This window comes from Petromyzon marinus, chromosome 51 (genome assembly GCF_048934315.1).
Source record: "Petromyzon marinus isolate PM22_M1 ecotype Great Lakes invasive population chromosome 51, UKy_Petmar_22M1.pri1.0, whole genome shotgun sequence".
In the NCBI taxonomy this organism is placed as follows: Eukaryota; Metazoa; Chordata; class Hyperoartia; order Petromyzontiformes; family Petromyzontidae; genus Petromyzon; species Petromyzon marinus.
Genome location: NC_133717.1, coordinates 14,355,635 through 14,379,550, shown reverse-complemented (window position 1 = coordinate 14,379,550; position 23,916 = coordinate 14,355,635). Strand labels below are relative to the sequence as shown.

Sequence of the window (23,916 nt, the reverse complement as noted above, 5' to 3'; positions counted from 1 at the left end):
TTTACAGACGGAACCAGATCACGGATTTTATGTACTGTGTTGAATCGGACCTGGATCTTGTGTTTATTCAGGATTTTGGAAGTCTTTTTTGTGACCCCAGCAATGTAGGGTAAGGTGATGGTTTTGAATGGCTCCTCAAGAGGAACCTACTTCGTGACTGGAGTGATGGCCTTGCGGATTGTGTAGTCTTTGTGCTGTTCGCCTTTAGGCGTCCTATGGTCTAACACTGTTTGAGACTAGGCTCTAAAGAAAGCTGTCTCTGGTGTGGACCAATCAATTTAAAACACATTGCATATACTATCAGAGCATGTTTTTTTGTTTGCATGTTCACCACATGTATGTGTGATTAATGCAGACATGATTCCTTTAAAAAGGTTTCAGTTTGATGTTTTAACATTAACGCCTGTTTTATTGCCAGAAAGGATAAAACCTATTCTTTCAGATAGAGCCCCGTTTATCAATCCAAAGCTGGAAGGGGGGGGGGTCTCTCCTTGTTGTGCGATCATGGGGATTATTTGAGCCATGGCTTGCCGGGGACATTCATCCACGTCTAGAAGCCAGGGTCTCATTGGTGCTGGGTCAATGACTGATATAGACACTGAGCCAGCACCACTGAGACCCTGGGTCTGAGTGTCTCTTTCTGTCTGTCAGAGGGTGAACCCAGTGGTGCTGGCTCTGACATTATGAACCCTCTGACAGAGAGAGAGAGACACTCACACCCTGGGTCTGAGTGTCTCTCTCTGTCAGAGGGTGAACCCAGTGGTGCTGGCTCTGACATTATGAACCGTCTGACAGAGAGAGAGGCACTCAGACCCAGGGTCTCAGTAGGGCTGGCTCAGTGACTGATATAGACACTGAGCCAGCACCACTGAGACCCTGGGTCTGAATGTCTCTGTCAGAGGGTGAACCCAGTGGTGCTGGCTCTGACATTATGAATCCTTTGACAGACAGAGAGAGAGAAAGAGAGGCACTCAGACCCAGGGTCTCAGTGGGGCTGGCTCAGTGACTGATATAGACACTGAGCCAGCACCACTGAGACCCTGGGTCTGAGTGTCTCTCTCTGTCTGTCAGAGAGTGAGCCTAGTGGTGCTGGCTCTGACATTATGAACCCTCTGACAGAGAGAGAGAGAGAGGCACTCAGACCCAGGGTCTCAGTAGGGCTGGCTTAGTGACTAGATACAGACATTCTTTAGCCGGGCGGTGGTGGCGCATGCCTGCAGCACTGTGGAGGTGAAGGTTGGTGGATCCCAAGCATTTTTACAAATCTCGTTCCCCGTGGGCGTCGATGAGCCATCGCCTGGCTTCCCAGGAGGAGGTGGTGCAGCAAAAATGTGGACTCCACCAGTTCCGTCCGTATGGGGCTTGCGTGTAAACACTCGTCAATTGGCAAATAACACCTTTACAGAGGACCGCAGAGCTTGGGCAGTTGTTGGTAGCGCCAACTCAAACCGCCTGACCGCCAGTGCTGCCTTCCCCACTCCTGATGCGGTTCCTCCTCACGCCTCTGAGCCATCCTCTCTCTCTCTCTACGAGAGGAGCGATGGGCGAGAGCTGTGCGGCGACGGTGGCGCGTTATAGCTTGGCATTATCATCATTATTAAGACGACGATGATGACGATGAACCCTCTGGTGGTCGGAGGGACATGGGATCCCCGTCGTGCGGACGCTGGGGCCTGCGCGCACCTTGTTCATGAAGGACATGGTGTTGTTGCCGTAGTAATGCACCGGGTTGTCCGGGGAACTGGTGTTGTAACCAAAGCCGGCGATGTGCAGCTCGTCGCACAGACGCAGCCCGATCGTGATGGCGATGATGCCCGTTGTGGGAGTCAGGGGCTGTGAAATAAAAACAAAAAGATCCCCCCCCCCGTGTAATCTTTAACAGACTGTTGGGGCAAGCGCTGTATGCGGGCATCGATCAAGGCCAGCACTGCACACGAGGGGGTGGGTGGCCCACACAACACCCGACCGCCTTTGTCTCCCGAGTGGCGATGTTTACACAAACGCACGAGGCATTCATTTGGGGCTGAGTCGACCTAGAGGAGGCTCAGGACCAGTTCAGATAATCGTCACTGGGGTTGGCCATGAGCGGGAATCGAACTCGTGTCGCCGGGGCCATAGCGCAGCACTCTAACCGCTCCACTGCCGCTCCACACACACATCAACACACAGATCCCGCTGTTTAGCCTTTCACAGACTATTGGGGCAAGTGCTGCTTGCGATCATTCTACGTTGGGCAGTAGTAGGGCCTTCTCGAGTGTGGCACCTAACATGTGAACTCTCTTTCGCCGGCCCTCAGATTGGCTCCGAGCACCAAACAGTTTAGGAAATATATAAGAATAGGTTTTACCCTTTCTGGCAATAAAACAGGAGGTGTTAAGATGTTCAAACACCAAACAGAAACCTTTCGCAAGGAATCATGTCTGTATTAACCACATAAACTTGTGGTGAACTTGCAAACAAAGAGTTCAGGAAACTCTGCGAGACTCATTGGTTTCCTTTTAGCTTTTCCTTGAGTATGTCCTCTCATTGTGATATATTTTTTATAGGTTTCTTGATTGTATAGGTATAGTAACTACCTTCGTTCAACTTATACTGTAAAGCATTGCGATGCCCTCTTTAGCAGGGGACGAGTTTTTACAAATATTTTTAATCAAATAGAATCGCCTCTGAAGGCTGTCAGAGCGCAAGAAGGTGGTGGTGTGACCAGTACCACGCCCAGCCGCATTTGTCTCCCCAGTTGCTGATATTTACACACCGCCCATGTTAACAGATACTTTAATTTTAACACGTAGGCTTTCTTGACCAATATTATCTATAATAGAGGTTTTTTGGGTTAGATCGTGGAAATATAAATGTGTGTTAAACCCGCCACTACCAGACAGCCAATTAGTAAGATTTGTCACGTAAACAAAACGTGCTAATTCGTTACTAGTACAGCACAGCGGTGTGTTGGAGAGTAAAGCCATCATGATGCTGGTTGTAATTACTGGCGAAACGTCGTACTCGAAAATGTAAATGTTGTGGGTTTACTCTCCAACACAGCGGTGTGCTGGACTCGTAACGAATTGGCACATTTTGTTTAGGTGACAAACCTTGCTAATTGACTGCGTCGGGTGGTGGCGGGTTTAACGACACATTTATATTTACGCGATCTAACCCAGAAAAACACTACTTTGAGTTCATGTTGTCCGATTGGTCGAGGAATGGAACCGACAGTCCTGCAGAATAAAGGATTCCCAAGCTCCGCTCGACGGACGCATTACTGTATCAGTGTTCGTCCACAAGAGGGAGCCACGCGTTCATTTTTTGCAGGGATCAGAATTATAACATTGATGATACCGGAGGAATCCGTTGAGCTATAAAGTTCGTTATTTTCACAGATGTCCAGTAGGGGCGGGTTACAACAACAAACAGTACAAAAACATGATAGCAGTGCAAAGTACAAGAAAGGTAAACACATCACCCCAACACATACAAAAAAATTCAACCATCCCCATGCTACCAGGCCACGCCCACTGAGGTATGAACTTATTATTCAGAAGCGACCTGGCCACAAATGATAGCTCAACAAATTGACCCATCATTTGGACATTTATAGCACCAAAATGATCTAATACTTAGTTTGTTCCACCATTAAGGTATAATGTGTTTAGTCGATTCCTGACCGGCGTTTTAACTTTCAACCTTCAGAATGTGCCGCCAGTATGCGATAACTGACACAAGGGGCGGAGGTATGAATTTGTAATGATGCCCGACACACGTGGTGTGTAAGAACGTTACACCAACAAGCAGTACAAAAAGACGATAGTGGTACGAATAACTGGAAACATTCCTCCTCGCCGTATCCGTCTCTTCGCATAAACGTTTTTTTGTTTATTTTGTTACACATCCCATCGGCCAACACGGCCTTCTGGGAGTGCCTCATGTCAGCAGCACCTGGGATCAACACAATTTAACTCTGGAACTGGTTGACGAGCTATTGAGATCGAGGCTGGCCTGAACCAATCCCAGTGAATTTGACAGATGTCGAAAGGCTCTCCAATCAGATACGGGCCGTGTGGAAATCTGCATGGCTGATGGATGTGGACAGGGAATGCTTTGCCTCCCCAGTGGCGATGTTTACACACCACACCAGGAACTCGGTTGAGGCTGAGGGGAGGCCCAGAACTGGTGCAGATTGTCACTGGCATTGGCCAAGAGCGGGATGCAGCACACTCAGAGCACCACTTCTGCTTCCCTTTCACTCCCCTGTCTCGTCTTAGCATACTGTTGGGGCAAGTGCTGTTAGCGAGCACCTATGAAGGCCGGCACGGTACGCGAGGGGGTGGGCGGCCAGCGATGCTTTACACACCGCACCAGGTACTAATTTAATGTTGAGTCGACCTAGGGGAGGCTCAGGACCGGTTCAGATAATTGTCACCACTGGTGTTGGCCGTGAGCGGGAATCGAACGCTGGATTCGTCGCGCGGCCCTCTAACTTCCACGCCACAGCTCCCCACATGCACACTCATAGCTCACACGTACGTACACATGCATGCACACACGCACATGGGAATTGATCACATTGTCGGGCGGCTGTCCAAACAACTCGGCACGAGGACCAAAACCAGAAGTTCCACATTTGTCAGGCAGCCAGCGCATCCCGCAGCGTTTAACAGCGAATCGCTGGGGTGGGGCATTGGGCCGAGCGAATGAGCGATACAACCCGGGGGTCAAGGCGCGGCACCTCTCAAGTGCGAGCTCAGCGATTCTGTCGCGCGATATTTTTCACCAAGTCTGCGGTCTGCTGGCCGAAAGGGTGTAAATTAATTTCGCTGGCAATCGTTAAAAGCAACACAACCCCTTAACAAATGCTCCACCACACCCGCTAGCCCGAGGTTCAACTTACGCGATTGATTGTCTGAGGCGGGGGGTGGTGTCACGTTAAGTTTTGCTCAAAAGTGGTGGCCGTGCGGCAGCTGTTTAATCGTCGCGACTTTGCGATCCACGGCGCGTTTAGAAAGCCGCGCGCGTGCGGCTACTCAACTTCGAAGGGGGCTGCCGTCGTTATTCGGGGCACCGCAGCTGCCCGTCGTCTCGATCTACTGAAGCCCCCCCCCCCCGGCGGAGCGGATTACCACCGCACGCAGGAACGGCGCACCCATTCCACCCCCCTCCCCCCGTGGTCGTGCCCTCAATTTAGCGGGCGGTGCGGACAAGTCGCCCGCGAGATGCCACGAGGGGCAGCGAGAGAAAGCTTCCGCTGCCGGTGCCGTCGTAAGAGGTCGCACGACCTGGCGCAAGGGCCCCCCTCTTGTTGGATACGCGTGACGATGATGGTGGTCATGATAACAACTCAGAACGCGCCACCGCCAGGAGCAGGAACCACAGACAAGCTGGCAGCAGCCACCCAGCGAAGAGCCGGTGGCCTAAAAGATAAATGAATGTCATTCACAAGAAACTACCAAAAAAAATTCGTACAAACATCACCTCCGATTAGCACGGTTGGCTACGTGCAAAAGACGTTCAACATCATGTCACCGATCACCGTGGAAAACATTTTTGAAAAGCACATAATTTGAAGGGGAATTAGCTATTTCATTAGAACTTTATTTTGATTAATAATTTTTTTGTGGGGTTAGGCCACGAAAGACCTTCCACCACCAGACGCGGCCAAATAAACGTCATTGTCACGTGGTGCACAACGAACGTTTAGCGGTGCGCTGATTGTTAATTAGTCAGCTCACTCACCCATAGCTGTCAACCCATACGGTTTTACTCCGTGTTCTTGTACAGGCAAATTGAGTTTTCAGGTCCATACGGCGTACAGCCGTTTCACTACGGGCAACAACAAAACAAATATATTTGTTTGTGTTTCTCCCTTGTGGTGGGACTTTGTAGGATGAACGTTGAGATTTATAAGGGGCACGGGGTGACCAATAAGGTCTGAGTTGGTCTGTAATAAGGTAGGGCGCTGATAAGGGGTTGACAGGTTTGCTCACCGGTGAGCTGAAAAGTAATCCTCACAAAAGTACGAAGTGGGTACGCGACGCTTCTCTTGAAATTGCGCCAAGTATTCTCATGACATAATCCAGGAAGTCAGAACAAGCACGTCACCCGAAGCTGGCTTGTTAAACAGGCAACGTGACACCTGTTTAATTACTACTCATCAGCTACAGTTAGCGTCCCTATTCACATGCCAATTTAAAAACCGGGTCATCGAAAACAAATGTCTCACCCTAATTCTCATCAGGTACCCACGGAGTAAACAAGCGCAGCTGTCTCCAACTCCCATCATCCACTCCCTCTCTCTACGGGCCTCCCTATGTACTACGAAGAAGGAACATTGTCCGCAACGTCGCCTAGGATATTTTTTCTTTAAGACCAAGTACAAAGATCCCCCGTGTAACGTGTAACAGAATGTTTGGGAAAGTTATGTTAGCGAGCAGCACCTAGGCAGGCCGGCACGGCACACGTGGGGGTGGGTGGCCAGCATCACGCCCAATCACACACGCACACACACACACGCGGTGTTGTCATTGACACACGTGTTGAGTTTGTTCCTATTTTATTATTGAGATTTTTTTATTTTGTGAATATTTGGTCGGGAGAAATTATACGAAAATAAATCAAATAAATAAAACAGAACAACAATAATCCCGATTTAGGAAAGTGGACGGGAGGATTCATCATGGATTTCGTATCGTACGATATCATTCCGATCAACGGTGACCACGCAAAAAATCGCCCCGCCCCCCCGCCCCCTCCATCCACCATCGTTACCTATGCAGTCTCAACGTCGACGGTGGGAACTAAGCGTTGCTGTGTTATCGCCACTCGTGTGACTCTAAACACTGTTTTGGGGGGGGGGAAATGCAAGGGGAGACACGGACTCGGGAAACCAAAGAGCAGCTCTGCACGGGGTCGCTCTCCAACGCAATGCCTCGCGGGAGTTCGCATCGGAGGTTTCTCCATCACGCCGCGCGTGCTTGCGTGCGTGCGTCTTGTAACTAATAAGCTTGTGCCGGAGGCCCCGGGGGGCCAGGCGTCTATGACCTCTCCTGGCCAAACCCCAATTGAAGGAGCCAGGAGATTGAATTCCTACCCTCGGGGCTACTCCAGAAACAACGAAAAGCCACTACGGGTGGCCACGTGGAATGTTCGAACGCTCACTGCGGAGGAGAGGCTGCCACTCCTCTGTCGGGAGCTGGACCGGTACCGCCTGGATCTATGCGGCATTCAGGAGGTCCGGTGGACCGGCTCTGGCTCCTGCCACCATGAGGGGTGGACAGTCCTCTACTCGGGGCAGCAGACTGCCAAACAACAGGGTGGGCTCTTCTTTTGAACAAAAGAATGAAGGGGGCGTGGGAGTGTGGCGGTGAGGTGTGGGAAGCTGTAAGCCCCAGGCTACTTTGGGCTCGCCTTCCCATCAACCGGAGGCGAGGAATGGTGGTCGTGGTTACTTATGCCCTCACCGAAGATCAACATCCGTGGAGGGATACAGGCAAAGCCGATGAGTCAGATACCTTCTATGACCTCCTGTCACAGGTGCTGGCTAAAGTGGCCCCTTGGGATAGAGTCATCATGTTGGGTGACTTCAATGCCCGAGTTGGTCATGATACTGGCACCTGGTCTGGAGTGATTGGAGGGCATGGGCCAGATCAGCTCAATAACAACGGTAGGAGGCTGCTAGATTTTTGTGCAGCCCATGGCCTTGTAATTACCAACATGCTGTTCCGGCATCGGCGCATCCACACAACATCATGGAAGCATGCCGGGTCCAAGCAAGAACATCTGCTGGACTACATAGTGATGGACCAGCGGATGCGAGCCCATGTCCTTGACACCAGGACGTACCGTGGAGCTGATCTGCCCTCTGACCATCGACTAGTCATCTGTAAGATGCACCTGCCATTCTTCCACTCTGGTGGTGGGTGTACACCCAGGACCCCATTCCGACCTAAAGTGGCCTGGTCTCAGTTATCTGATGAAAGTTGCAAGCGAGAATTTCATCATCACTTGCGGCTGGGATTGGCATCGTCCCCGACTCCTCCTGATGTCGAGGGTAAATGGGCGAGGTTTAGGACTGTGACTTATGCAGCTGCAATGGCTGCTTTAGGTATGCGGTCCAGACCTCCCCAGAGACCCTAGCTGACAGAGGAGGTGTTCAGGATGGTTGAGAAAAAGCGACAGGCCCACTGTCATCGGCTACAGAATCCCACGTCAGGGAATGAGGAGGCTTACCGCAGCCTTCGCTCGGAGGTTCGGAGAGCCGTGAGGCGCTGCAAGGATGGGTGGTGGTCGCGGGTTGCTGAGGAGATGGAGTCTGCCTCAGTGGCCCGCGATCACAAATCTCTATTTAACTCCATCAAAAAAGTAACCTGCAGCGCCACACCTATTACCATCATTAGGGGAAAAAACGGTGATCCAATCTCCGACCCCCAGGAACAGGTTTGGAGATTTGCTGAGCATTTCTGTGAGGTCCTGGGGGAGGGAAAATCCCTCAGCCAGGAAAACATCGTGGCACAAAGTGAGGATGACCCTGCTGAGGCTGCAGTGCCTCAAATATTGGAAGAAGTCACCCCCTGTGAGTGGCTGGCTGAGGTGCCATCTGTTGAGGAAGTACTGAAGGCGATCCGGAGTCTGAGACCAGGAAAGGCAGCGGGCAGAGATGATCTCCCAAGCGAAATGCTGAGGGAGGGTGGCGTTTGTGCACAAACTGCCCTATATGACATCATAACAACAGTCTGGACCACTGGACGGGTTCCGCAGGATTGGAAGGATGCCCTGGTGGTCCCCCTTTTTAAGAAGGGGGACCGCACAGACTGTAACAACTACAGGGGCATCTCACTCCTCAGTGTGCCGGGAAAGGTCCTGGCAAGGATTATTCAGCATCGCCTTGCCAGGCATGCTAAGGAGAGGCTTGCGGAGCCCCAATGCGGTTTCAGGAAAGGGCAGTCCTGCACAGATGCCATATTTTCTGTCCGTCTGCTACAGCAGAGGTGTAGGGAATTCCAACAAGACCTACATCTCTGCTTTATTGACCTGGTCAAGGCCTATGATACCATCAGTAGGCCTGGGCTCTGGGTCGTTCTTCGTGCTTTTGGAGTACCTGACCCTCTGCTCACGATCATTAAGGACCTTCATGATGGTGAGCGGGCCCGGGTAAAACTACGTGGCCGGGAGTCAGAGCCATTCCCTGTACACCTTGGGGTGCGACAGGGATGTCCTCTGGCTCCCACATTATTTAACATCTATTTTGACCACGTAGTTCGTGAAGCCTTCAATAGCTGTACCGGGGGAATCTCCATATGGTACAGATATAATGGGAGGCTGATCGATGCCCGGGTGCGGTCAAGGGATGGCTCCCTATTGCTCAACCACGTTATGTATGCTGATGATTTGGTAATAGCTGCTCAGTCAGAGGAGGAGTTGGAGACGCTGCTGCTGAGACTGGAGCGTGCCACTAAGAGGTGTAGCCTTACCATCAGCCCCACCAAAACTAAGCACCTGCCTGGGTATTTTGTACCATCGGACACTCCACCCCCACAACTCCCAATCGGTGATGGGGCAGTTGTGGAGAGAGTGGAGAGTTTCCCATACCTGGGCAGTGTGCTTATGACTGGCTCCAGTTTAACAGCAGGGGTCTCACTCCGAATCAGTCGAGCGGCAATATCTTTTCATCGGTTGCGTAACGCTGTGTGGAAGCTACCTGGTCTGTCGCTCCGCACTAAGTTTCAGGTCTTCTCGGCCACGGTCATTCCCTCCCTTCTCTACGCTTGCGAAACGTGGACCCCCCTAATGGAACATCTTGGCCGGTTAGAAACATTTAGGCTGGCCTGCCTATGATCGATCCTGGGTTTAACCAGACTGGATTGTGTGAGGAGCTCACAAATCTTTGAAAGATCTGGGCAAGGTCCCATCGGTGAGCTCCTCCGGCGGGCAAGGCTGCGATGGCTGGGTCATGTAGCCCGCATGCCCAGCCACCGCATGCCGAAACAGCTTTTGTTCAGCCGGATTGAGGGGGCTAAGCGGGCGCGGCACTGGCTAGAGAAGAGATGGAGTGATGTGGTACAGGAGGACGTGGAGCTGAGTGGACTTGCCGATAACTGGTACCAGCGGTGTCAAGATCGCCCTCTGTGGAGGAGGCTCGTGAAGGACGCTACTGGGCAGTTGGAGATAGTCGCCCTCCAACAACAACGGAGGGCGGAGGAGCGACGCTCAGAACAATGAGCGGAGCGCCGGGTGGCTAAAGCACAGCAGGTTGGCACAGTAGGGGGCACAGGTGGTGCATCAGCCAGTCATCTCAGTCAGTCGACCCGTGGCACCTGGGTCTGCCCCGTGACCTCCTGCCAGCGGGCGTTCGACACTTCACGTGGCCTCAGGGTGCACATTGCCTGGCACAAGCGTCGTGGTGACGTCACCGCCACTTAGTGGCGAATGGCGGTTGTTGTTGTTGTTGCGTGCCTCTGTGCGTGCTCGACGTTACCGCTGAGATGAGATTCTCCGTAGAGATTCCGACGAAGTGCTGCCCGGCCACTTTGATGAGATCGGGGTTGATGATGTTCATGTGGTCGCTCTCGAACGACGTTGCCTTCGGCGGAGTCTTCCAGAACCCGTGCGTGCTCTACAGACAACGAGGGCGGACGGAGTTCAGTGGCGATCAGTTGGAGCGCGTCGGTGACCTTCGCACGAACAACTCGTGTTACGCTGATGGTGGTAGTGGTGGTGGTGACGGTGGTGATAGTAGCAATGATGGTGGTGTAAGTGTCTCAGCGGTGGTGGTGATGATGTAGTGACTAAGCAGTGGTGGTAGTGATGGTGGTGTTGGTGACAACGGTGATGTTGGTGGTGGTAGCGTGTGACTATTTAGTGGTGGTGGTGTTGATGATGGTGGAGTAGTGACTCAGTGGTGGTGGTGGTTGTGGGGCGCAGTGATGAGTGTCCTGCCCTCTCTGCCCGGCGACCCAAGTTCGATTTCTGCTCATTGCCAACACCAGTGACGATTATAATTATCTGAACCGGTCCTGGACCTCCTCAAGTTCAACTCAGTTGCAAATGAGTACGTGGTTCTGTGTGTAAATATCGCCACTGGCAACCAACCCCCTCATGTGCCGTGCCGGCTTTCATCTGCGCTCGCTCACAGCATTTGCCCCAACAGCCTGTTAAAGGCTATACGGGGGGATCTTTGTAATTTTGTGCGTGCGTGTGATTAGCGGGGAGTGGTGGCGCTCGGGCTGGTTCAATAAGCCGTATTCCCAGTGGCCAGAGTCCCTCCCTCCCAGCCAGGACAAACAGGGGTGACGTGCGCTGTGCTGCGAACTCGGCCTGGAGAACCTGCCTTGAGTCAACGCAACCTTTTGGTGGGTAAACAGCATGGGCGGTGCAATGTCAGTACTGGGGGAGACAAAGGTGGCTGGGTGTGGCGCTCATCACAACACCTTGCCATGCTGGTTTCAGCGTTCACGGCTCTTGCGTCCATCGTTCTGCGCGTATTTTGTTCGGCCGTAATTTCTTCGCGTTGTACATTTATTCGCTTGCGCTATTCATTACTGAACGCCTCCGGGATTAGACGACACATAATGATCTGGGAAAATTCGTCTCTCTAAAGTACCCCTTCACTGCACCGCGCGAGGACTGAAACTCATTGAATTGTCACGTGTGACAGCTTTCAGCGTGATCACTTTTTATCGTAACAGCTCACTCGCCGGCTCAGTTGAACAATTCTCACGAATGAATGTATCTAATCAGATACTTGTCTAATTAGGTACTTTTTAGATACGTATATAATCAGATACAATTGTAAATGTTGTGGGTTCATTCTCCAAATCACCGGTGTGCTGAACTAGTAACGAATTGGCACGTTTTATTTACGTCACAAAACCTTTCTAATTGGTTGCCGGGTGGTGGCGGGTTTAACGACACATATTTACGCGATCTAACCCCAAAAAAACCTCTATCACAGATAGAGTACTTATATATTTGCTACATTTGCTCATATCATCACGTGGCCAAACCCAAAAATCTGTGATGGATTATAGTACTGTGTGCGTCCGGAATAAAACACACCCCAAGTTATCCCCGTCGTGCTGTAAGCATCGCGTCGAGAAGCGAAGAATCCATTCGGAAACTCTCACAGAGCAGTGGAGAATGGCCCAGGGAAGTGGACACCACGGAGCTACCTCCGAGGTCTCTTCAAGTTGACCTCCGGGTCAGTGCGGTAAGGGGCAGCACATTCCAAACATTCCCGACCAAATGCTATGCTGTGAGCGCAGGTCCAGTGCGCAATCCATTACAGCGCAGGCAGGCACCACCCACCAGAGCAGGCAAGACCACGTGCCAATGAACGCCCACTATTGGCAGACTAATGACAGCTTGAAATGCAGATACCGAGTCACCTTGTGCCACACAAGAACAGCTGCCACTGGGTGTCCCCTAGGCTAGACCACATGCCAATCATTGCCCACTATCGTCAGACTTATGGGCCGCTTGGAGCGTAGATGCTGGCGTTGCGATGAGACGCGATGCCGGTCGCTTATCCCGTGTGTAAATCGCTCCGAGATGCCCCGGCGTGCAGAACGGGGCGGGCCCTACCAACAACTACCCCGCCGCCCCCGCCCTCTGCCGCTACCATCGTCACCATCACGCGGCACTCACCACGGGCTGCTTGCGCAGGACGGCCAACAGCCACTGGAGGTCGCGCGACTTGAAGGGCAGGAAGACGAGGAAGGAGGAGCGGTCGTGCTCGGCACTCGTGTCCGGCAACGACTCCGGGTAGCAGAGCCGCAGCGACGTGCGGTTCCCCACGTCCCGGGAGAACCCGCGCAGCGGCGCGTCATTCATGCTGCACGCACGAAGATTGTTGGCGCTTGTGCAGGCGCGTGTGTGGTGGTGTGTAGTGGTAGTGTAGTGGTGTGTAGTGGTAGTGTAGTGGTAGTGTAGTGGTAGTGTAGTGGTAGTGTAGTGGTGTGTAGTGGTAGTGTAGTGGTAGTGTAGTGGTGTGTAGTGGTGTGTAGTGGTAGTGTAGTGGTAGTGTAGTGGTGTGTAGTGGTAGTGTAGTGGTAGTGTAGTGGTGTGTAGTGGTAGTGTAGTGGTAGTGTAGTGGTGTGTAGTGGTAGTGTAGTGGTAGTGTAGTGGTGTGTAGTGGTAGTGTAGTGGTAGTGTAGTGGTGTGTAGTGGTAGTGTAGTGGTAGTGTAGTGGTGTGTAGTGGTAGTGTAGTGGTAGTGTAGTGGTGTGTAGTGGTAGTGTAGTGGTAGTGTAGTGGTGTGTAGTGGTAGTGTAGTGGTAGTGTAGTGGTGTGTAGTGGTAGTGTAGTGGTAGTGTAGTGGTAGTGTAGTGGTAGTGTAGTGGTAGTGTAGTGGTAGTGTAGTGGTGTGTAGTGGTAGTGTAGTGGTAGTGTAGTGGTGTGTAGTGGTAGTGTAGTGGTAGTGGTGTGTAGTGGTAGTGTAGTGGTAGTGTAGTGGTGTGTAGTGGTAGTGTAGTGGTAGTGTAGTGGTGTGTAGTGGTAGTGTAGTGGTAGTGTAGTGGTGTGTAGTGGTAGTGTAGTGGTAGTGTAGTGGTGTGTAGTGGTAGTGTAGTGGTAGTGTAGTGGTGTGTAGTGGTAGTGTAGTGGTAGTGTAGTGGTGTGTAGTGGTAGTGTAGTGGTGTGTAGTGGTAGTGTAGTGGTAGTGTAGTGGTGTGTAGTGGTAGTGTAGTGGTGTGTAGTGGTAGTGTAGTGGTGTGTAGTGGTAGTGTAGTGGTAGTGTAGTGGCGTGCGAGCGTGGTAGTGTAGTGGTAGTGTAGTGGTGTGTAGTGGTAGTGTAGTGGTAGTGTAGTGGTGTGTAGTGGTAGTGTAGTGGTAGTGTAGTGGTGTGTAGTGGTAGTGTAGTGGTGTGTAGTGGTAGTGTAGTGGTAGTGGTGTGTAGTGGTGTGTAGTGGTAGTGTAGTGGTGTGTAGTGGTAGTGTAGTGGTAGTGTAGTGGTGTGTAGTGGTGTGTAGTGGTAGTGTAGTGGTAGTGTAGTGGTGTGTAGTGGTAGTGTAGTGGTAGTGTAGTGGTGTGTAGTGGTGTGTAGTGGTAGTGTAGTGGTAGTGTAGTGGTAGTGTAGTGGTGTGTAGTGGTAGTGTAGTGGTAGTGTAGTGGTGTGTAGTGGTAGTGTAGTGGTAGTGTAGTGGTGTGTAGTGGTAGTGTAGTGGTAGTGTAGTGGTGTGTAGTGGTAGTGTAGTGGTAGTGTAGTGGTGTGTAGTGGTAGTGTAGTGGTAGTGTAGTGGTGTGTAGTGGTAGTGTAGTGGTAGTGTAGTGGTGTGTAGTGGTAGTGTAGTGGTAGTGTAGTGGTAGTGTAGTGGTAGTGTAGTGGTGTGTAGTGGTAGTGTAGTGGTAGTGTAGTGGTGTGTAGTGGTAGTGTAGTGGTAGTGTAGTGGTGTGTAGTGGTAGTGTAGTGGTAGTGTAGTGGTGTGTAGTGGTAGTGTAGTGGTAGTGTAGTGGTGTGTAGTGGTAGTGTAGTGGTAGTGTAGTGGTGTGTAGTGGTAGTGTAGTGGTAGTGTAGTGGTGTGTAGTGGTAGTGTAGTGGTAGTGTAGTGGTGTGTAGTGGTAGTGTAGTGGTGTGTAGTGGTAGTGTAGTGGTAGTGTAGTGGTGTGTAGTGGTAGTGTAGTGGTGTGTAGTGGTAGTGTAGTGGTGTGTAGTGGTAGTGTAGTGGTAGTGTAGTGGCGTGCGAGTGTGGTAGTGTAGTGGTAGTGTAGTGGTAGTGTAGTGGTGTGTAGTGGTAGTGTAGTGGTAGTGTAGTGGTGTGTAGTGGTAGTGTAGTGGTAGTGTAGTGGTGTGTAGTGGTAGTGTAGTGGTGTGTAGTGGTAGTGGTGTGTAGTGGTAGTGTAGTGGTAGTGTAGTGGTGTGTAGTGGTGTGTAGTGTAGTGGTAGTGTAGTGGTAGTGGTGTATAGTGTAGTGGTAGTGTAGTGGTAGTGGTGTGTAGTGTAGTGGTAGTGTAGTGGTGTGTAGTGGTAGTGTAGTGGTAGTGGTGTGTAGTGGTAGTGTAGTGGTGTGTAGTCGTGTGTAGTGGTAGTGTAGTGGTGTGTGGTGTGTAGTGGTAGTGTAGTGGTGTGTAGTGGTAGTGTAGTGGTAGTGTAGTGGTGTGTAGTGGTAGTGTAGTGGTGTGTAGTGGTAGTGTAGTGGTAGTGGTGTGTAGTGGTGTGTAGTGGTAGTGTAGTGGTGTGTAGTGGTAGTGTAGTGGTGTGTAGTGGTGTGTAGTGGTAGTGTAGTGGTGTGTAGTGGTAGTGTAGTGGTAGTGTAGTGGTGTGTAGTGGTGTGTAGTGGTAGTGTAGTGGTGTGTAGTGGTAGTGTAGTGGTAGTGTAGTGGTGTGTAGTGGTAGTCTAGTGGTGTGTAGTGGTAGTGTAGTGGTAGTGTAGTGGTAGTGTAGTGGTGTGTAGTGGTAGTGTAGTGGTAGAGTGGTGTGTAGTGGTAGTGTGGTGTGTAGTGTAGTGGTGTGTAGTGGTAGTGTAGTGGTAGTGTAGTGGTAGTGTAGTGTAGTGGTAGTGTAGTGGTAGTGTAGTGGTGTGTAGTGGTAGTGTAGTGGTAGTGTAGTGGTGTGTAGTGGTAGTGTAGTGGTAGTGTAGTGGTAGTGTAGTGGTGTGTAGTGGTAGTGTAGTGGTAGTGTAGTGGTAGTGTAGTGGTGTGTAGTGGTAGTGTAGTGGTAGTGTAGTGGTGTGTAGTCGTAGTCTAGTGGTGTGTAGTGGTAGTGTAGTGGTAGTGTAGTGGTGTGTAGTGGTAGTGTAGTGGTAGTGTAGTGGTAGAGTGGTGTGTAGTGGTAGTGTGGTGTGTAGTGTAGTGGTAGTGTAGTGGTGTGTAGTGGTAGTGTAGTGGTGTGTAGTGGTGTGTAGTGGTAGTGTAGTGGTGTGTAGTGGTAGTGTAGTGGTAGTGTAGTGGTGTGTAGTGGTGTGTAGTGGTAGTGTAGTGGTGTGTAGTGGTAGTGTAGTGGTAGTGTAGTGGTGTGTAGTGGTAGTCTAGTGGTGTGTAGTGGTAGTGTAGTGGTAGTGTAGTGGTAGTGTAGTGGTGTGTAGTGGTAGTGTAGTGGTAGAGTGGTGTGTAGTGGTAGTGTGGTGTGTAGTGTAGTGGTAGTGTAGTGGTAGTGTAGTGGTAGTGTAGTGTAGTGGTAGTGTAGTGGTAGTGTAGTGGTGTGTAGTGGTAGTGTAGTGGTAGTGTAGTGGTGTGTAGTGGTAGTGTAGTGGTAGTGTAGTGGTAGTGTAGTGGTGTGTAGTGGTAGTGTAGTGGTAGTGTAGTGGTAGTGTAGTGGTAGTGTAGTGGTAGTGGTGTGTAGTGTAGTGGTAGTGTAGTGGTGTGTAGTGGTAGTGTAGTGGTAGTGGTGTGTAGTGGTAGTGTAGTGGTGTGTAGTCGTGTGTAGTGGTAGTGTAGTGGTGTGTGGTGTGTAGTGGTAGTGTAGTGGTGTGTAGTGGTAGTGTAGTGGTAGTGTAGTGGTGTGTAGTGGTAGTGTAGTGGTGTGTAGTGGTAGTGTAGTGGTAGTGGTGTGTAGTGGTGTGTAGTGGTAGTGTAGTGGTGTGTAGTGGTAGTGTAGTGGTGTGTAGTGGTGTGTAGTGGTAGTGTAGTGGTGTGTAGTGGTAGTGTAGTGGTAGTGTAGTGGTGTGTAGTGGTGTGTAGTGGTAGTGTAGTGGTGTGTAGTGGTAGTGTAGTGGTAGTGTAGTGGTGTGTAGTGGTAGTCTAGTGGTGTGTAGTGGTAGTGTAGTGGTAGTGTAGTGGTAGTGTAGTGGTAGTGTAGTGGTAGAGTGGTGTGTAGTGGTAGTGTGGTGTGTAGTGTAGTGGTGTGTAGTGGTAGTGTAGTGGTAGTGTAGTGGTAGTGTAGTGTAGTGGTAGTGTAGTGGTAGTGTAGTGGTGTGTAGTGGTAGTGTAGTGGTAGTGTAGTGGTAGAGTGGTGTGTAGTGGTAGTGTGGTGTGTAGTGTAGTGGTAGTGTAGTGGTGTGTAGTGGTAGTGTAGTGGTGTGTAGTGGTGTGTAGTGGTAGTGTAGTGGTGTGTAGTGGTAGTGTAGTGGTAGTGTAGTGGTGTGTAGTGGTGTGTAGTGGTAGTGTAGTGGTGTGTAGTGGTAGTGTAGTGGTAGTGTAGTGGTGTGTAGTGGTAGTCTAGTGGTGTGTAGTGGTAGTGTAGTGGTAGTGTAGTGGTAGTGTAGTGGTGTGTAGTGGTAGTGTAGTGGTAGAGTGGTGTGTAGTGGTAGTGTGGTGTGTAGTGTAGTGGTAGTGTAGTGGTAGTGTAGTGGTAGTGTAGTGTAGTGGTAGTGTAGTGGTAGTGTAGTGGTGTGTAGTGGTAGTGTAGTGGTAGTGTAGTGGTGTGTAGTGGTAGTGTAGTGGTAGTGTAGTGGTAGTGTAGTGGTGTGTAGTGGTAGTGTAGTGGTGTGTAGTGGTAGTGTAGTGGTAGTGTAGTGGTGTGTAGTGGTGTGTAGTGGTAGTGTAGTGGTGTGTAGTGGTAGTGTAGTGGTAGTGTAGTGGTGTGTAGTGGTAGTCTAGTGGTGTGTAGTGGTAGTGTAGTGGTAGTGTAGTGGTAGTGTAGTGGTGTGTAGTGGTAGTGTAGTGGTAGAGTGGTGTGTAGTGGTAGTGTGGTGTGTAGTGTAGTGGTGTGTAGTGGTAGTGTAGTGGTAGTGTAGTGGTAGTGTAGTGTAGTGGTAGTGTAGTGGTAGTGTAGTGGTGTGTAGTGGTAGTGTAGTGGTAGTGTAGTGGTAGAGTGGTGTGTAGTGGTAGTGTGGTGTGTAGTGTAGTGGTAGTGTAGTGGTGTGTAGTGGTAGTGTAGTGGTGTGTAGTGGTGTGTAGTGGTAGTGTAGTGGTGTGTAGTGGTAGTGTAGTGGTAGTGTAGTGGTGTGTAGTGGTGTGTAGTGGTAGTGTAGTGGTGTGTAGTGGTAGTGTAGTGGTAGTGTAGTGGTGTGTAGTGGTAGTCTAGTGGTGTGTAGTGGTAGTGTAGTGGTAGTGTAGTGGTAGTGTAGTGGTGTGTAGTGGTAGTGTAGTGGTAGAGTGGTGTGTAGTGGTAGTGTGGTGTGTAGTGTAGTGGTAGTGTAGTGGTAGTGTAGTGGTAGTGTAGTGTAGTGGTAGTGTAGTGGTAGTGTAGTGGTGTGTAGTGGTAGTGTAGTGGTAGTGTAGTGGTGTGTAGTGGTAGTGTAGTGGTAGTGTAGTGGTAGTGTAGTGGTGTGTAGTGGTAGTGTAGTGGTAGTGTAGTGGTAGTGTAGTGGTAGTGTAGTGGTGTGTAGTGGTAGTGTAGTGGTAGTGTAGTGGTGTGTAGTCGTAGTCTAGTGGTGTGTAGTGGTAGTGTAGTGGTAGTGTAGTGGTGTGTAGTGGTAGTGTAGTGGTAGTGTAGTGGTAGAGTGGTGTGTAGTGGTAGTGTGGTGTGTAGTGTAGTGGTAGTGTAGTGGTGTGTAGTGGTAGTGTAGTGGTAGTGTAGTGGTAGTGTAGTGGTGTGTAGTGGTAGTGTAGTGGTGTGTAGTGGTAGTGTAGTGGTAGTGTAGTGGCGTGCGAGCATGGTAGTGTAGTGGTAGTGTAGTGGTGTGTAGTGGTAGTGTAGTGGTAGTGTAGTGGTAGTGTAGTGGTGTGTAGTGGTAGTGTAGTGGTAGTGTAGTGGCGTGCGAGCGTGGTAGTGTAGTGGTAGTGTAGTGGTGTGTAGTGGTAGTGTAGTGGTAGTGTAGTGGTAGTGTAGTGGTGTGTAGTGGTAGTGTAGTGGTAGTGTAGTGGTAGTGTAGTGGTAGTGTAGTGGTAGTGCCTCGTGCATTGTGCTACAAATGCGGCGGACCGAGTTCGAGTCTTCGCTAGCGACCGATAACAGCGGCGAATATTTTACACTGGTCCCGAGTCTCCTCTAGGTTGACTCAGCCTTAAACGAGTGCCTGGTGCGGTGTGTAAAAATCAGCACTGGGAGATAAAGGCAACTGAGCGTCGTGTTTGCCACCCACCCCCTCGTGTGCCGTGCCGGCCTCATTAGGTGCTCGCAAAAAGCACTTGCCCCAACAGTCTGTTAATGGCTACACGGGGGGGGGGGGCGGATCTTCGTGTGCGTGTGGCCACATAGAGGGGGCTAAACGGGCACAGCACAGGCTGAAGCAGCTCTGAGTGGGCTGATGTGGTAGAGCAGGATGTGGAGTCGAGTGGACTTGTCAATGATTTGGTATCAGCGGCACCAAGATCGGCCTCGAGTGGAGGAGGCTCGTGAGGATGCTAACTGGGCCGTGCACTTTGAGGCTGAGAAGCGACGCTCACAACGACTGGCGGACGTGCCGGGCGGCTAAACCGCAGCGAGTTGGTATCGCTGTACAACCACCCCGTCCGCTTCACAGTCGATGTTAACGATCTCTTGACGTGAGCCAAACAAACGGGGTCGGTCAATGTGTGCCGGTGGCACCCTGTCAAAATTAGCCAAATAACAAAGTTATATAATTACCGAATTGGGTAAAAAAAATAGCAGCAGCAGACAATACACACATCCTCTTCCCAAATCTGCCCCTCCACGTAATAAATAACTATGTGAAACCTATCCCGTCAGCCACGCGTCCTTCTGCATACTTCCAGCAGCGTTTAATGCAACAGAACGCACGCTGGCAGGAGCAAAGCCGGTTTCGACGTTGAGCGTCTCATCGATCGGGTACCACACAGGGGCGTCGCCTCCCCCCGCCCACCGGCAGACTACACCTGACACGTCGCGCCCTGGTGATCACCTTGCGAAAATTCCATTAATTGTGATCGTCGTGATTATAACAATCAGTATCGCTATTATTATAATAATCATCGTCGTCGTCTCACCGTATGATGATGTCGTAGGAGTCGATGCAGCTGCCCAGCCCGCTGTCTTTGAGCAAGTTCCCATTGCCCACCACGACGCAGCGCCGGCACTGCGCACTGGGGAGCGCACGGCACGCACGTCACAAACAGTGCACCCACGCCACCCACACCACCCATGCCACCCACACAACCCACGCCACCCACACCACCCACACCACCCATGCCACCCACACAACCCACCCCACCCACACCACCCACACCACGCACGTCACAAACAGTGCACCCACACCACCCGAAAAAAAAAACATCCTAAAATAAAAACCCAACGTGCCAGAACCCTCCCGAAAAGAGTCCCGATTAAGGCGACAAATTGTTACGATCATTACAACCACAGCAGAGCACGCAACACGAACACGGCGGAAGCCACACCTAGCGCCACCCTCGTTCGCTTTCGCAGTCGTGCTGCTGTCGCAGCTCACCGGCGCGCTGCGGTTCCGTGCCACGCATCGCTCGGCACGACGTCCAACGTTTTCCGCTCCATGGCCACGAGCGGCCATTCAACTTTAACGTGAACATTTTGGCGTTCGATTTGGGTTTCCCCGAAGAAGCTGTCGCGAAACTTCCCGGCACGCGGCATGACCCGGAGACGAGCGTCGGCACGGTGCTCGCTGCCAGCGCGTGGACACGGGCCAGGTGGATATTCCACATTCCTGTGGCAGGGGTTAGTCGTTGTCCGTAACTTGACTTCTCACGCACGGTGTTTTTTGCTCACCTTGTTAATTTGTCCACGGAAAGTGGATGTTTCAGGAGTTGCAAAAGGGATCTCATGTTCATGCTGTCAGCTGAAATCACAAGGCATTGACAAAGTGATTATACAGCTGTTAGGTATTAAAGTTATACAACTCAAAACACATCTGGATTCATATTAAATAAGTTGGGCCCCCACATTGCCATTATTAACCACTTGGGACAGACAGAGAGAGACACGCCCAGACCCAGGGCTTGAGGCCCAGCATTTCAGTCGTGCCGACTCAGGTCTTGAACCCAGAAAAAAATACAATTATCATAAGCATGAGCTCAGTGGGGCCCCGATATGGTCATCGTGAACCCTCTGTTAAACCCCCCAGAATATTCCAAATATATTCAGGTTTCAGGAACGGAGCCGGCTGGGCTCTGTGACTTTATTTAAAATTGGAGGGACGGGGGGAAGTTTTGTTTATGTTGAGGCATTTAATTAGGCGCACTTTTACTTTCCACTTCAACAAAACCCCGGCCTTGGGGGGAAATAATAACAACCTCGTTTGTTATGGGCGGGGAGCGGAGGGAGCGGGGGGCGGTGACGCTTAAACCACAGTTGCCTACATACGCCCCCCCCCCAAAGCCACTGAAATACTTCGTACGCTTTGGCATTCGGGCCTCGCTCACAAGGCAGGGTGGCCATCGTGCGGGAAGGTGCGGCCGTGTTTCTCGCAGGCGCAGTCCGCAGCTGCGTCGCGGTGAGGGGGTGACGCTGCTGTGTTGTGTAAACCAGCCCCCCTTCATTTTAAACAGATTTGGACCATAAACGCTGGCGCACAATAAGCCTACTTGTTTTTTTTCGAACGACGTCACGGCATACTTTAACGTCAACCGTGAAGCAGGCGGAGCGCGGCATTGCGATGGTTTAACGCACCCCACGCATTACTTGTGCGTCGCGCTGACATTCGTGGTCCGTGCGAAATTTGGGCTGTGGGAATTCGCCGAGGCAACGACGAATCTTTGTTTTGGTCACGTTGTTAAACGCCTGCGCAGCACGTGCGATGATTATGTTTTAGTTTGGTTGCGTCCGGCGGCTGGCAGGGTTTCCGCGACACAACCGCTGGTGAAGTCGTGATTGCGACCGAACCGCAAAATGCATATTGAATCATCGCGTTTCAGCGATAAGTTTAACTTCACCAAAAATCGCACTTGCTACTTTAACGACCTGATTGGACTGTGTGAATGGGTGAGTGGGTGGGTGGGTGAGTGATTGTGTGCATGGGTGAGTGAGTGAGTTGTTGTAACCTGCAGTTCGGTGGAGGTTGAACACAGTGTGGACCGAAGGTCATGGGAATGGTGCCCATTGTGGTAGTGACAGAAGAGTGATTTGGTGAGTGGGTGAGTTGGGTGGGTGAGTGAGTGTGTCGGTGGGTGGGTGAGTAAAGTTCACGCTGAACATTAATCAGGGCAGTTACGACAAGTGAGCGATAATTGGACAAGGAGCATGGAATACGTCCATATCCCCACGTGTCCACCTCACTTCGCGCCGCATGAGAGTCACGCCGTCAAGAACGATCAATCACTCGGGACGTTAAGACTCCGCTGTGTGCGGCGCAGCGAGAGGAATGCCTGGAATGCCGATCGGTGATAATTCAGCACAAGAGGGGAAGGCTGCAGTGACTCGGTGATTACCTAACTCAATTCTGTCTCCACGTAGAAAGAAAAATATTGTTGAACCAAATTGGCCGAGTTTATTAGCCTTCCGAACGAATATTGTTGTCGAGCCGAATTCGCTTGAAGCTAGGATACTTCGCAAGAACCGTTTCAGCATCGTGGGTCTGGGCCAGGCTTGTTTTAAATATGCAGATAAATTACCAGATGTTATTGTCAAGAGCACTCCACAGAGACTACGGTGCCCTGTTCAACGCAACAAACGATACCGTACACAAACTCGTAACGAATGACGAGATGACGGACACATCATGATGCATATGATGATGACACTGTTGCCGATTTGGCCGATTCAGCCCATGACCAAGATTTGAACTGGCGACCTTCCGATCGTTACCGCCAAGCACTCTGACAACTTGCGCCACCCGTGGCGCTTCCCGGCGATAATTAACAAACTGCCCTCAATTGAAATCGTGGCCCTGGGACTGCGGCAGGTTTCCCTGAATAAATACAAACTCACAGACGGTTCTTATCTTGTAGGGCAGCTGCTCCATTGTGTAGATCCAGGCCTTCCTGTGGCGCCGAATGTCCTGATTTTGGTATCGAAACCTCTCCATGTCCTTTTCTCCCAGGAACGGGTCGCCGGCCTGACTCAAGTCAACCCTGCAAAAGTCGCAACGGCCACGCGGACGACGCCGCTCGAGAAGGCTGAAGCGACGGCGCCGGCTCTGCGCCCGGGCCTCCGAGGTCGCGATAAACGTCTCTGTCGTGAACATTTATATCGGAGTGCGTTGCGAGCGAGCGAGAGAAAGCAAACAACATCTTGGAAAATATCCCGGTCGTAAAGCCCGGGGGGAGGAGGATGAAACACGGGCTCCCTTGAACGAGCTGGCTTGTCTGTCTTGGTAAGCCCACCTCTCTGGTCAGTCAGCTGCCCGGAGTCGGTACGGATTGAGAAAGGAAATTGTCTGCCTGCCACGCTGCGAGACGCTTAGCATGAGTGGGTGGTGGTGCGTTCGAGGTGAGACGTGGCTTCAGGCAGAGCTGAGCCACGGTCTGGAGCCCTCCAGCGATCGGTGGCACACGCATAAAGGGGCCGCGCTTATCGGAGGCCCTCATTAACTGGAACCACATTTGATAAACGCCGCACCGTGCTCTTGCCAGCGACGCTGGTGACGCAACGGGGTGAGTGCGCGTGGCACCGGAAGGCGGTTGTGTGTTACAGATAAGGGGAGACCGGTGGTCAAACGTTGGACGCATTTATTTGTCGGCAATGCAAACTTTTTCGTAACTGCATCGTAAACTTTGCCGCTGATGAAGGCCTCCGTGAGCAGTTGCCATCTCTCACTATCCGGCGGTGTAAAAATCCACCTGCACGTGAGCCGATTTCACCACTCCATCTCCTTGTCCTCTCAGACGCGTCCCATCCCTGAGCTGTGCCACACTCGTCAATATCCCTTCTTTAGCCTTCAAACACGCTCACCACAAGCACTGTGTGGTTAATGCAGACTTTCTGCCTCGCAAAAGGTTTCTATTTGGTGTTTGAACATCTTAACACATCCTTTTTTATTGCCAGAAAGGGTAAAACCTGTTCTTATTTTTCATTTTGAGGGAAGTGCTGTTAGCGAGCACCTACTTAAGGCTGGAATTCCACGTGTGTGATGGGGTGGTGTGATAAACTTGAACAAACGCACACGCATTCGTGTTGTTGAACACACCCATATATGCGAACACGTACAGAAGAACACACGCAGGGTGAACACACATTGGGACGAACACGTATAGGGATGAACAA

At 51.2% G+C, this 23,916-nt stretch overlaps 1 protein-coding gene across 7 annotated transcripts in view; it reads right to left on the bottom strand.

Annotated features, from left to right (window-relative positions):
• Positions 1-23,916, bottom strand: part of LOC116953432 (type 2 lactosamine alpha-2,3-sialyltransferase-like) — an 83,865-nt gene that overhangs the window by 4,184 nt on the left and 55,765 nt on the right. For all 7 annotated transcript variants that reach the window (XM_076075006.1, XM_076075007.1, XM_032973636.2 and 4 more), the window contains 6 exons: positions 22,642-22,784; positions 20,485-20,554; positions 19,734-19,829; positions 12,637-12,823; positions 10,469-10,606; positions 1,684-1,833 (listed from right to left, as the gene is read on the bottom strand). In XM_076075006.1, coding sequence (XP_075931121.1) covers positions 1,684-1,833; positions 10,469-10,606; positions 12,637-12,823; positions 19,734-19,829; positions 20,485-20,554; positions 22,642-22,784 — 784 coding nt within the window. The remainder of the gene's footprint in view (positions 1-1,683; positions 1,834-10,468; positions 10,607-12,636; positions 12,824-19,733; positions 19,830-20,484; positions 20,555-22,641; positions 22,785-23,916) is intronic.